Raw genomic sequence first — 14,058 nt, 5'->3', positions numbered from 1 at the left:
GGGAAGGGTGACAGGGAGAGAACAGAAAAAGTCCCTGCCCAGTAAGGTCTCTGCAGCCTGTGGAGTTGACAGAGGGCCTGTGTGCTGATATTTATTCATACTTTCAGCACATCTTTATTTCCTGCAGTATGCCAGGTACTAGTCTACGCGCTGGAAATACTCCAGTGAGATAGATGCGTTCTCCTCTTAAAGGACCCTCATTCTGTTTTGGGACAGAGACCCTAAGCAAGCAGCACATACTCGGCTATGGGGGTGATGGTTGGGGGAGGGTCTCTTAGATTGTGTGGCGCCTGTGGCTGGCCATTGGGGTATAGGGGCAGGGCAAAGGGGACAGTCCAGGCAGAGGGAACAGGGATGGGTTGGTGGTGGAACTGTGGCCTGAAGATCCCTGGGACAGAGAAGGACTGAGATGGAGGCAGAAATAGTCAGAGGCGATCTCAGAGGCTAGACCCCAAGGGCTTTGCTGGCACAGGAAGACATCCGGAGCTCACTCTGCATGAAGTGGGAAGTGAGCAGGAGGTGGGTTGGGGGGGACTCGGGTCTGTGGGAACTCCCGGGCTGGAGAAGAGGCTTGGAAGGTTCACAGCTGATATTGCATTCACGGTGGCTGTCAGCCCGTTGTCGCAGGCCTGTCAGCCCCATCTGGGACATAAGGGAGCAGGTCCCAGGGCAGGTGCACGAGAATAGGAAGTGCCCACCCATCATTGTGCTTCCTGGATAATCCTCACTGCAGACCCCGGAGCCAAGCCACTGGGGTGCACAGCAGGGGTCGGCTGGCGTTCCCTGCAGACGGCCCGGTGGTAGGCATGTTGGCTTTGCAGGCTGTAAGATCCCTGTCGCAACCTTCAACTGTGTCTGGTGGGAAAAAACAGCCGCTGACAATATGTCACTAGAGAACCATGGCTGCATTCCAGACAAGCTCTTTAAACAACAGGTGGCAGAATTGACTGGGGATGGTTGCCCAAGTCTGAATGCACTAAAACCCGTTGAATGGTACACTTTAAGTGGAGGAGTTGTAAGGTATGGGAATTACAGCTCAATAAAGCTGTAATAACAAACAAAACAGATTGCAGACCAGATTGGGCTGAAGGGTCAGTTGTGGACCTCAGTCTCAGAGCTCATTTTCGCCACTTTCACATTTGTCCTTCTCATCTGCACCGTCTCCCACACGCATCACATGTGCTGCCCTCTGGCATGTGGGTCTTCGCTTAAGCTTCTGTCCAGTGTGGGTCATGCGCTCCCTGGGGAAATGCGTCTCCTTCTGCCTACCACTCACCCAGCTCAGGCCTCCCTCCATGTATTCAGGAAATGCCCTTGAATCCAGTGTCCTGTGACTCCCAGCTTTTAGGGGCTGTCATCAGTTGCCCAGTATAATTTGTTGATATTGCAAGGTCCCTGCTCCCCACCCTCTAGATGTGAACTTAGGTAGAATTGTTTTAAGAGATTGTTGAGAATTTTAGTGTGCCTCTTTGCAATTATCATAGGCCGCCTTCAATGTTTTCGTGGGAGAAAAAGTATTCTCAGCCAAATGCTTTTTACATAGCACCCTTTCAAATGGACTTTTCTAGCAAGGGAATCGGGCCATGAATGGAAGAATTCTACGAGGAGTGATCACAAAATACGGTGAATGTTTAAATAAAAAAAATTATTACAGTAAAAGACACACTGCCATTAATCCCTCTCAAAACATTCTACCTCGCTTCGAACACGCTTATCCCATTGTTTCTGCCAGTTTCTGAAGCAGTTCTGGATGTCCTCTTTCATGTCTTGACTTCATCCTCCATCATGACAACGCTCCATGTCACACACTGCTTCAGGTACGGCAATTTCTGTCAAATAAAAACATTATGGTGTGTCCTCACCCACCTTATTCACCGGATCTGGCACCGTGCGACTTCTGGCTCTTCCCCAAAGTCCACATGATTTAGGACGTCGAGGCAGCCACGACAGCGCAACTAAAGACACTCACAAAAGAGGACTTCCAGAACTGCTTCAGAAAGTGGCAAGAACGATGGGATACGTGTGTTGGAAGCAAGGGGGGGTATTTTGAGAGGGGTTAATGGCAATATGTCTTTTACTGTAGTAAATGTTTTTTAACTTAAACATTCACGTACTTTGGGATCACACCTCATATGTCTCTGTAAAGTAAAGGTTTTATAGAATTTTATTTTGTGCCAAGTGATGTTATTTTGTATTCTGTGTAGCACGTCTCTTGCTGACACAGTGCTTTTGCCAATCAGCATGGGAAGGAGGGTTGTGAGGGCTCTGAGGCGGCGTGGGAGCAGATGTCACCTGTATTATTCACCACGGAGTTGCTGGATGTGAGCGCCAGACGCTCCCAGCCTGGCCCTTTCATTTGCCCTCGGACACTCCATTAACATACACGGTGGCTGTGAAGTGTCCGCCTGCCTTTTTCCAGTGCAGTTCCAGAAATGGGGCATCCTGCTTAAGAGCTAAAAGGAGTGTTTCTTTCACTAGAGTCAGTCTGCTTCCTCAGGACACCAGCTCCCAATGTGGGAGAGCGTTACCCACACTGGTTCTTCTTTTTCTGCGCAGAGAACAGACATTTGTAGCTCACGGTAAAGGGGGGGCTCACTTTTAGCCAAAGGGGGGCATTTAAGATTGCTGGCTGGTGATTGATTTCTCCAGAAACGCTGGTGTCCTGGAAGCCTGTGCAGTGACCTGTTTGTTCAAGGGTCTTTTCTCTGAGCTCAGTAAAATACGCATGAGTTGTGTCTTGCACTGAAACCAGGAGGCCTAGTCCTCTCTGTGTCACACAAATCCTGGGTCCTCTGGAATCGCTTTCTGACCTTAGAGTTTTCTATTGGTGAAATGACAAAATTGGGGTGCATTATAATTCAGGGTCCAACAGGATTTGCTACTCTACGTTTCCAGGGAGGTGGGACCAGTGCTGTGGCCACGGCAGTGAGGGAGGTGTCCCGTTAGCCTCTACCTGCATTCCTGGCACCCACGGCCCTCCCAGGACCTCAGTGATTTCGCTTCACTTGGGTTTGTGCCCCTAACTGCTCCCCTGGATTCCCAGCTTACATGGCTACCCGTGTGCATGTGGGTGTCAACATATGTGAACAGAATGTTAGATTTCCCCACACAGTCTTCTTCCTTCAAGTCGCCCTAATTTCATTTCACTTAAACAAAGGTCTGGGAGCTGAGCTGAAATCCGAGAGGGACCCAGGCAGAAAGGGCGAGCCGGGGGTTACGCGTGTGGTGAGCAGGGGAGGGGGATGCAGGGGCCGTGGGGGAATCCGGGAGGTCGCCCAGGGCTTTGTTTAAGTGAAATGAAATTAGGGCCACTTGAAGGAGGAAGAGACTATGTGGGAAAATCTAACATTCTGTTCACGCTCCAACTGACTATTGCTGGCTGCCAAGGTGCTGTCACTGAATGGAGAGGAGACCTGAGAGCCGACCCCAGCGCATGCGACGCAGCCCTGGGTCCCTGACCCCAGCCCTCGTCCCAGCCTCTGCCGCATTGGAGCGTGTGCTGGGCCACTCGCCATGCCGTGCTCAACGCCAAATTGCAGTGACTGACAGGCGTGTCACTCCCCTGGTGCAGCGTTTCACCGCGCTGGGATGTGTTCAGAACGTCCTGGTCCCTCCCATAAATGACCGTTTATTGTGGGACAGGCACTCGGCTGTGGCCACACGAGGGTGTTCTGCTCTGACTAGTAAACCCCACGAGCAGCTCAGTTTGAATGGTTAATCGGTCCTTTAAATCGGGGTTCACCGGCGTGAATGACGCTGGTCACCGTGCTCCCCTCGGCAGCCCGGCCCTGGGTGCGGGTCTGCTTGTCTCAGGCAGGGTCTGGTCTGTGCCCGCTGCGTATTTATCACATGCTCACTAAGCCATTCGGCTTGTTTTGGGACATTTGCGTCCGGTCTCTTTCCTTCCCGTTGGCTGCTTTCCTTCTGGCGGTGTCTGCAGCCTCCTATCAGCAGCCAGCAAGGGAATGGGTAGCCCGGCTCGTTGAATGGCACGCAAACGAGAGACAAGATGGACGGGGTGACATCTAAGACGGTGTCGCATGGACCCGGAATGGAGCCTTTGGTCAAGGGTTTTCGTACGTTTTTGAGTCCATGGCCCTTCGGGGCTCAGGGTGTTCCCAGAAGCGGACGTTGCTCACGAGTGCCCTGGGGATCGCTCACACCTTGTGGTGTGTCCATGGGCTCTTGAGATACCGGTGTGCACGGGCTTTTACCAAAGCAGGGTCTGAATTCAAACTGGAGTTCCCTCATCGATGTTACGCTCAGACCAACGGACTTACCGGCTGGGAAGAACACACGGATCCTTAGCACTTATAATACAGTCTGTTTTATAAATGCAATGGGTGTGTGTGTGTGTGTGTGTGTGTGTGTGACCGTTTTCAGGCAGAACTCTAATCAAGGCAAACTTTCATTCACACACCTGGGAAGCTTGAGCATAGTATCATGTTTCAGGGCTGATCATAGCCCTTGGAGATCTTTTACCTCATTTGTTTATTTTATAACCGAGAAATTTGAGGCCCAGGATGACGTAAACACACTGAGTCAGAATCAGGACCATGTGCCCCAGCACGTTCACGTACTTCTCTCTCTGAACACCAGGTGGCGGTGTAACTCCATCTTCGGATTTCTATCCTGGGCTCTTCCCTGCCTGATGGAAGAGACTAGTCAGAGTAAATGTCCTGCTTCTTTGACCAGTCACACTGCCAGATTGGATGACAGCATGTCTACATTTGAGGCTTTTTTTATTTTTCAGCAGTTACTCAAACCTGGGGGTAAACATATGTTTTAAAACAAAATCACAATGTGTAAAAGTAAGTGCTCGTTTTCACACTCCAGGATTAATACAGGTCTGGTCACTCCCTAACGCACCACACCTGTGTCTTCCCAGGTCTCCTGTCCGGAATGCCTCATCCCAGTCTTTCTTGTTTACTAACCACTGCCTTCCCTTTGTAATCATAGCCATCTCCCATTGGAAACTCTCATCCCCACCAGCAAATGCAGGTGTCTGCTCCCCGAGGGCCCTGTACACCTGGAACCTGACAGCAGTTTTTGTTGATAGTATTGTTACCAGTTGATTAAATCGTGATCTTTTTCCATCAGACTGGCTGCTCCTTGAAGGCCAAGATCTTTGTGCCTCTGTATTTGCAGCACCTAGTTGTGGGGACAGAGCCCCAGAAAGCAGTTTCCAGGCTCTCAGCCTCACGTAGAAAGGTGCTGGCTCAGGTAGTAAATGGCCATCAACTGTGATTGGATGGCCATCAGCTGTGGCTAGTTGGCCGTCAGCTGTAACCAGTGAGCCATTGGCCACTAATATAACTGCTGTGGCTATGCTAGCAGCAAATGGGGGCTGGCAAGAAGGTGGTGGCTCAGCCTGCAAGGGGTGCAGGGAGTGTTGCGAACATTGTGGCTCCTGCTTCCTGTGTCTCCAACCCAGCCGCCAGCGAGAATATATTGGTATGACTCCCCCATCTGTGGCTCCGTGGGTGTTCCTTTTTGGCCTCACCGTGTCCTGTGTTCTTATGCGGGGAGCGGGAGCAGAGACCCCGCATGACACCCTGCCTGATACCCCGCATGACACTAGTACAGTGTCTGGCTCAGGAGAAGTATGTTGGTTAATTGGACGTATCAATGGATGAATGTTTGGGTGCTCAGATGAAAAGAAGGAGAGGAAGAGAAGAGAAAAGAAGTAAAAAGAAAGGGAGAAAGAGGAGGAAGAGTGAAGGGAAGAAAGTGAAGGGTAGGAAATATGGGTGGATGATGGATGGATGATGGAGAGATGATGGATGGGTGGGTGGATGAATATGTGGATGGATGGATAGATGGGTAGATGGATGGTTGGATAGATGTGCCGTGGATAATGGATGGATGGATGGATGAGATGTGGGTGATGATGGATGGATGGGTGGTACTGTTGTTTATACTTCAGCCATGGCACCTACAGACCAGCCACTTACCTTTTGATCCTGTGTTTCCTCTTGTAGGTCGTGGGCATTTTTGCTGGATTTGGGCTCCTGCTCTTGGTGGCCTCACCTTTCCTGCTCCTGGCCACTCCATTTGTACTTTGCTGCAAGTGCAAATGCAGTAAAGGTGACGATGACCCATTACCCACCTAGAGGAAGGCATGCTGCTGGAACAAGACCCCTGCCTCCGGGAAGCGTGACTCTCCCCTTTCTCTCCCTGCCGTCCCCCTCTCACTAAACATCTTTCTTGCCTTATGTGCCCCATTGAGCTTCACAGTGTCACGCAGGATGCCGTGATTTCAGGGACCGATGTCAGAACATTTGCCGAGACAACAGGTGGAGTCACCTAGGCATGGGGCAGGCAGGGCTGGCGTGGGTAGGGCACGTCTCCACACAATCGGTCCTTGCAAACTTGACAAGGGAGGTGCTGTAAGAAGCACACTGGGCAGTTTTCTCCCTCTGGCAGTAGACGAGGAATGTCTGGGGGTTGCAGAGGAGCTTCTCGTGCAAAATGTTGTCCGTCTCCTCCTCGGTGCCATGACGCTGAGAGAAGTCTTTGAGGATTGCAGCTCACTTCAGACTGAATCCAGTTATTCCGACTTGAGAAAAGCGCTCTGTTTATGACAACTGTTTTTATTACTAATGGCATTTAGTAAAATCCTTTTTAGAAGGCGTTCTTTTTTTTCTTTCTTTCCAACTGAGAAGTGAAAAATCAACAAGGTGCATCTAAACCATCCTATGCCTTTCTTGAAATGTGCATTTTAAGCAGTTATTGTGAAATGACTTTTCTGGCTCGGCCACTTTTCAGGAGATTTAGGAAGCCTTATATGCCCTTTGTGTTCTTCTTGAAACTTGTAACGACTTTTCGAATGCTGTGCGCTGTGCACCATCGGAAACGTGATTCCTATACCGCTGCATTTCTTTGAAAATGCTGTTGTGTTTAAAGGAGCGTCACCACCAATAGATTTGCCTTTTGTTTTTTTCTCTCTTTGGTGACTCAGTTCAGCTCACAGGCTTGTGTCTTCTCACCCGAGTGTCATCAGAGTTTTAATGTCTTCAGAAACCAAATGTTGTGCTCCGAAATAGTTCTACTCGGAAACAGTTCTACTCGGGATCACTATGGTTTGGCCACCGGCCTCAGTCTCCTCAAGTAGGAAGTAGGAAGAGAACTGGGCCCCGCTTCTCAGAGGCAGGGCCTCTGGCTTTGCAAGGGAGGAGCTTCTCAGATTTTCAGTTTTTAAATAACTAAGCTATTTTGGACAAATCACGTATCTCACAGAACTCCAGTCCTGTTGCTGACCCTTTCGCCCTGGCGGAAACACCTTTCACATCGTGTCGTTATTTTGATGGGATTCTACAGGCTGTCTTTTACAGGCTGTGTGTGACCGTTACCATGGCAGCAGAATGCACAGATCAGTAAGACACATGTCATCCCATCAATTGACTTTGGAAAGTGGGGGATGTGTCTTCACAGAGAATTGACTTTAATACGGCTCTTAAATCCACATGTGCTTTTAAAGAACAAATCGATTGCATTGAACTTGGGGCTTCTAAAAATAGTGGAAAGGCAAATGTTGTGGATTCATCACAGGGGAACTTTTTAAAACTTATTAAGCATTCCACAGAGGAGCACATTGAAAACCAAACCTGACTTGTGTCTCGGCCGTTTGCTTGTTGCAAGCGTGTGTGGAAAATGGGGTGGTGTTTGAATCTTTCCCTTCCTACCTGCGTGTTCATCTCAGGTCCTGGTTCACCTTCTCATGTAGAAATGTCTTATTTCTTAATGTTCAGTACGTTAGAAGAAATAGGATCACCTCACTCTTCACCTCTAGTATTTATTTTATGAAACAGAAGCCATTTAGGAGACCAGTCTGTGTCAAAATTATGTGGAAAACTTCTCCTACTTGTAGTTTGAAAGAACATGCCTGGGACTGTGTGTTGGGACGAAGCCTGGGTAAAGTCTGTAGCTGGAGGTGTTGCAATAGGGCCTGGAGGTAGAATGGCTTTTCTGAGAGGGTGACAACCGCGGGAGGCCTGAGGATGAAGTCAGTGGCACGGCTTGAGGCCTCCTGCTGGGATTTGAGAATGCAGCTGACTAGCCAGAGCCCTTGAAAATGTACTGAACACAACAGGCTCGTGGCCGCGTGTGGAGACGTCCACGGGGCAGGTCTTCATCCCACCCAGTCCATCCTGCCTGCACTAACTGCTGCCCATTGCACACTGCACGACTCCATACACTGCTCCCCTCACCTTTGGGGGAGGGAGCAGAGCCTCGGAAAGGTTGCATTCCCTGGGCTGGAGCTCAGGTCGTTTTGTTCCTAGCGGGTCAGGCCGTCCGTCTCTCCTGGGGGAGTCCGTGGGCACAGCTTGCACATCTGAAGCCCCAACCATCCTTGTGCCTTCACCTCTGACATGTTTCACAAGCACGAGGTTTGACCAGGGAGGGACCGCAGAGATTCAGGGGCCAAAGGAGTACCTGCTCACGCCAAGATTTTGCATCAAGCAAGCCTCACTTTTCTCATTTGGCTTGAGTAACAACAGAACTGAAAACGTCCCTTCCCCGGAAAGATACCAGCAAGATTGCACGGGGGTCCTTCCATAACGTTGCGTTTCCCTGCCCTCGGAGTTTCCCTCAGCAGCACCGTACCCACGGGCCTCGGGGACGCACTGCTAACTAGGCTTGGTGTAAAATATAAATAGGACGTGGGAGGGTGGCCCACGTTTCAGGTTTTAACCTTCCTGTCACTCCCCGGTAAAACCTGGGGAATTCTGCCCTTATTAGGTGGGCTCATTCCTGTGATCCAGCACAGTTTGTCTTAATTGAAAATGACATTCACTTTCACAGACGGTTTTCATACAGACCATTTGGGAGCACATGCCTGCTTCTGTATCAAGCCGCGGAAGAGGGAAGAAAACCCTTCCAGATGGACCATAGCTGATGCTACTGCCAGCGGTTGCGGTGGTGAGGGAGGGCACGGTTTCCCCATAGTTATTTGTGTCCCTTTGGAAACTGACCACGTTCTGACGGTTGCCTGGATGCTCCTGACCACCCAGGCTGACTCTGCTGTGTGTCCTTGTAGCCAGGTGGCCAAGCTTTGCCTCTGTCAGAGGAGTCCCTGCGGGTAGTCACGTAGCAGAGACTGAGCACAGACAAAACCTTCCATGGCACAAATTCCTGTCCACGTCAGTTCTTCCTTGACCCCCTGGAGTAGCTGCAGACCGAGAAGCAGCGCTCGCCACTTCTGGCATCTTTTAAAATGGGAACGAGTTCTCTTTGCAGCATATTATTCCATAAAACCAGCGTAGGAAGCAGCTCAGTTCCTGACTAGGATTCAATGCCAAGGGGAAGGGAGTGTCAGATGTGCAAGAAATACTTCAAGACATCTCTATCTTTTTCACCTGTATCATAAAAGTTGAAAGGTAGTTCACAAATTAGAAGAAGACATTTCCCTTGGGAGTCTTTAAAAAATGAGGGGAGTACAAAGAACCAGGGTGAGCTTTTTGTATACTTCTCAGATTCTCCTTTATTAATAAATGCCCCCTGTATATAGTATATATACACAAATCATAGTGAAACCATCAAGGGAAAACATTTTGCATGTGTAAAGCTTCGTGAAGTTCTCATTAAAAAATACCAAAGCTTGTTTATCCCTTATAATGAACCCAAGCCGTTATGAAAAGAGACAAAATGAGATTATGACTAGTGTTGCCAGAAATGCCACATGGGACGAAGGGAGTAGCTGGGCACCAGAACTCGGGGAGCATACTGTCTGGGTGCAGAAGGCCACGGTCGCCCTCCTGCCTCTGGTCTCTGCAATCTGTCTTCCACAATCCAGGAGCCTTCAGGTAGGGCTGGGTGCGCCCCACACGCCTGCCTGTTCTTTCCTTCTTTGATCATTTTACCACGGGTGTATTTTAATCTTGCATAAAAGCATGCATGAATGAGTCATGCACTTGTATATGTGATGTATTTGACAAGTGGTGGTAAAAACAAAAACAAATTTGTGTTTTTGAAATGTCACTAACACTGTGATGTATAGAAGAGCTGTTTTGAATGCCTTTTAATGTTGTGTTTTGTACTTTGGAATCGTATGGATAAGTGTGATTTGTAATTTCAATACATATTTTAAATGTATTGTGTCTTATGTAGTCTGTCCCCACTCTCCCCCCTTTCAGAAGGGATTTCTTTTTAAAGATATTTTGGCTAGAATACAGGTTCCTTTTCTAAATCCTGTCTGGCTCCATCTTTTGTACATTCTGAGTTGACTGCTGGTGGGGATTGAAAGTGTGATGAGGGAAGGAGGTGGACAGAGGGGCGGGCGGGGTACGGAGCTTACCCGCTGGGAAAGCAGCTTTCTCTTCCGGTTTTCTCTCTCCTGAGTGTCACCAAGGGACCTGGCTCATTGGTAAGGCACCCCCCTCCTGCCTTTCCCTGTCTCCTCGTGGTGCCAGCCCAGGAATGCCGCCTCAACCGGCACCTCCCTCCGTGAAGACAAGCACTTCAACACCTACCACCTTCATGGGGGATTTTCCCCCCCATAAAAATCAGTGACATTCTTTTTCTGCTTGGAAAACAAAGTGGAATGGATGTGGCTACTTCTTGTTCAATAGGAGAAATAAGTAACTCTAAGATTAGAATAAGTGACCTTTTTCATTTGCCTGTTCTAAATTCATGGAAGAATAGGCACCTCGTTCATTAGCGTGAAGTGAAAGGCTAGGGAAAGGCGAAAGTTCAAAAACCCTCAGAATTTAGAGGTGAGTTGTATTTTGTTAACGGGGTTCATTGCTGTCACTCCAGCAGCACCTGGTCTGGAGGGGAGGTCGAGCTGTCAATCGCTGTCAGAAGAAGATGGCGCAGTGCTGAGGTGGGCCAGGTAGGGAACGTTGTTGGGGTGCTGTGTGCGAACACGTTCAGCCGATGAGGAGGCGTGAGCCAAGCGAAGATGAGTGCACGAGTGTTCAGGGCATGGGCCAACGCCACAAGTCATGTGAGGAGTGTGGGCCGCCAGCGCCCTGGGGATGCAGAGTCGTGTCCGACCTCAGGGCGGAATGCCAAGCTTTGGCCTGGACCTTCACGCTGAAGCTGTGGGGTGCGGGAGGTTAGTGTACTAGGGCTGCTGTAACATCACCACAAACCGGGGACCTAAACAACAGTGATTTACTGTCTCAGAGTCTGGAGGCCACACATCCAAGATGCAAGTGCCAGCAGAGTTGGTCCCCTCTGAGGCATGTGATTTCTCAGGCATGTGACAGTCTGGAGCACCAGTTTCCTCATTTGAAAATGAGGGTAAAAAATACTTTGCAGCATCTTTCTAAGGACAGATGAGGAAAGGCAAGTAAACCAAGAGAGTGTTTGGCAATATGTGAAGTCATTAATGAGCTCCAGCAGTGATGGGGACGACGGTGCTGTTGAGAAAGCTCCCCCACCACCTGCAAATCCGGGATCCCAAAGGGCCCACTCGTGTCATCCCAGGGCCACTGAAAGGTCTGGCTTGGACCACTTTGCCTTCCTACATCACAGCTTAGGCCACTAGTGAGGGACCCTGGGGATTCTGGTTAACACAGAAAAATGGAGCAAATTCTGCATATGGGAAAATCAGAAGTCACTTACTTGTTCCCCTGGATAGTTACCTGTCTCTTTTCTCAATATTTTATTCTATTTATTTTTTATCCTTGACAGAAAATTTGCTCACAGTGGAGCATTCATTCCTCAGCACACTGGACAGATCCAAAGGGACAGGCTTTTCTCCATCTTCAGAATCAATGATCACAATGTCTATAAAAGGCCCACCATATAAAAGGGAGTGTATTTTGAAAACTTCTAACAGTTGGACTTGATGGTTAGTTTTATCCAGGGGGTTAGGAAATGAGCATAAATATGAGTTATGCACGTTTATATCAGCAACTCGTATTGTCTGACACATAGTAGGGACTTATTAAGTGCTTGTCAGATAAAGGCTGTGTGTGTATGTGGACTGGGAGAGGGACAGTCGCTTGGAGTCATTGGGTTTAGAAGACAACCATTAAATTGAAACGAGGTGGAAGAGGAAGGGTGTCTTTCAAAACTACTTATAAAAATTAATTAGATCGGAATGCAGGGGAAGTGTAGATGGCCTAGAAGCAAAAGTCTCAATATAGGGTAAAAACATAACTATTGTGAACCGAGACCCTGCCATGAGCCAGGCACTGCCTCCTGCCATGCATTTGAACGCTCACAGACCGGCGAGGACTATCACCTCCGTACTATGGCGAGGAAACGGGTGGCAGAAGCCATTGCCACGAGACATACCAACAGTGAGGGGCAGCCTGGAATGGGGGACCCGTGTGTTTCCTGTTACAGGTTTCCTGTTTTCCTGTCCTGATGCACCGCCACCGACACACAGAGCCGTCCCTCAGCCATGTGCGGCAGCTTGCTTTCTGTCCCTGACCGTTTGAACTGTGTCTGAAGGTGAATCTCCCATGTGGAGACAGAAGACCTCAGTCCCACCTGTTTTCCAACCAGCCAGATGAAGCAGGGCACTGGCCCCAGGAGGTCCCCAGGGGGAGGCAGTTCCTCAAAGGCGCACAGACCACTGGGGTGCTGTCAGTGCCATAGACCAAACGTGCCTCCCTGCCACCCCCAAATGATCACACGTGGCCTTTTGAAGTGTCTGGATCAGCATCTAGCAGGAAATAGTGCCCATTGCAGGACAAAACTGTCCTTCTCATGTCAACATTCTGTTCAGATGAAACTGACTCCCACAACAGCCCTGGGAAAAAAGTATTGTTATTGTGGACACTTCCCTTTATAGGTGAGGAAACTAAAGCTCAGATGGTATTAAGAGTCTCACCCAAAAACAGTCACTAGTGGACTGGAGTCAAGGACCGCCCCACAGCCTGTGGGAACACCACTCAGGACTTCAGCAAGATGTCCAGAGGTGCTCCAGGGCAAGGGCCAGTGGGGCCCAGAAGAGCTTCCCTTCAGGAAGGGCTCAGAGTGGTGGGGACCAGGCAGCCTCGCCTGGAGCTGCTGTGCTTCCATGACAGCAAAATGCTTCCTAGGAAAGGATGACCTTGGTCGGTGACATTCCCACCATCTGAAGTGGAGTAAAAACGAGAGGCAGGATGACATGGAAATCCACAGAAGTCAGCGTTGGCAGGGGCCACGCAGCCCATTGTGGAAGAGAGTCTCTCTCACCGAGGGCAGGCTGAGTGCACAGCCGGTGGCTGAGTCACCGGCGACGTGGGCACCATTGATTCTTCACCAGACACTTGCTCTGCAGACACATATGACAAGGGCACAAAAAGAGGCAAAATTTCTTAGACCCCATCCTCATGAGGCTCAAGGCCTAGTGGGATTGTCAGTGGGACAAACCGCAGCCCTGCCTGACAGGATGCTTGAGACCCTATGGCATCACCTCAGCAGACTGAATGAGTGACTGGACTTGGACAGGAGGCAGGGTCTGGGAACACCTCATGTGCAACCTTAGCCATCTAAGCTGAGTGTGGGAGGCTGAGCGGTGCTTGGAGTGGGCTGCGGGGTCTGGGCCTGGCTCAGAGGCAGAGGGGAAAAGGGATGACAAACACAGAGATGAGAACAAACACAGAGGTGGGAAGGCGTGGCATTTTCAGGCAAACTGCATAGTGGCTGTGCCTAGTCGGTGCTGGTTAATGTGAAGTCATGTTTGTTGCTTGAAGGAGCAAATAAGTACGTCGTTCATATGGTGTAAGCCAGGAGAAGAGGGGACATTGGCCGGATAGTCAGGCTTAATCAATGACAAGAGTAACGGTTAGATCACATAACTTTCATCTCAGGAGAGAGAACTTCTGGAGATTTTGTGTGCTGGCTCCATCTGGCACCCAAATCCTGAAAACGAAAGGAAAGGACAAAACTCCACCATCCTCAGCTACGTGAGACGTTTTCAGGCACAAGAGAGCGAGGTGCGCTCAGAGCTGAATCTGTTTCTCTATTCTGCACAACTCCTAATTCATCGTTGGGCACAATGAATGTGAAATAATAATTTAATGTTTTTATTAACGACAAAGGAGCAATCAGCATGTTAATGAAACTTGCAGATGAGAGTAGACTGGGAGTTATTACAAACACCAATTAGGACAA

The 14,058-nt window shown here is 49.5% G+C and overlaps 1 protein-coding gene across 4 annotated transcripts in view; it reads left to right on the top strand.

The window, feature by feature from the left end:
• The window catches only part of RNF144A (ring finger protein 144A), a 97,272-nt gene extending 87,177 nt beyond the window's left edge, over nucleotides 1–10,095 (top strand). For all 4 annotated transcript variants that reach the window (XM_074331655.2, XM_019757622.3, XM_074331653.2 and 1 more), the window contains one exon: nucleotides 5,982–10,095. In XM_074331655.2, the coding sequence (XP_074187756.1) occupies nucleotides 5,982–6,113 (132 nt within the window). In that variant the 3' untranslated portion in view covers nucleotides 6,114–10,095. The remainder of the gene's footprint in view (nucleotides 1–5,981) is intronic.
• The last annotated feature ends 3,963 nt before the right edge of the window (nucleotides 10,096–14,058 follow it).

Source organism: Rhinolophus sinicus, chromosome 2, assembly GCF_057876585.1.
Source record: "Rhinolophus sinicus isolate RSI-liver-muscle chromosome 2, RSI-T2T, whole genome shotgun sequence".
Lineage (NCBI taxonomy): Eukaryota > Metazoa > Chordata > Mammalia > Chiroptera > Rhinolophidae > Rhinolophus > Rhinolophus sinicus.
The sequence above is the reverse complement of the archived record's forward strand: the minus strand, read 5'-3'. Positions and strand labels throughout refer to the sequence as shown.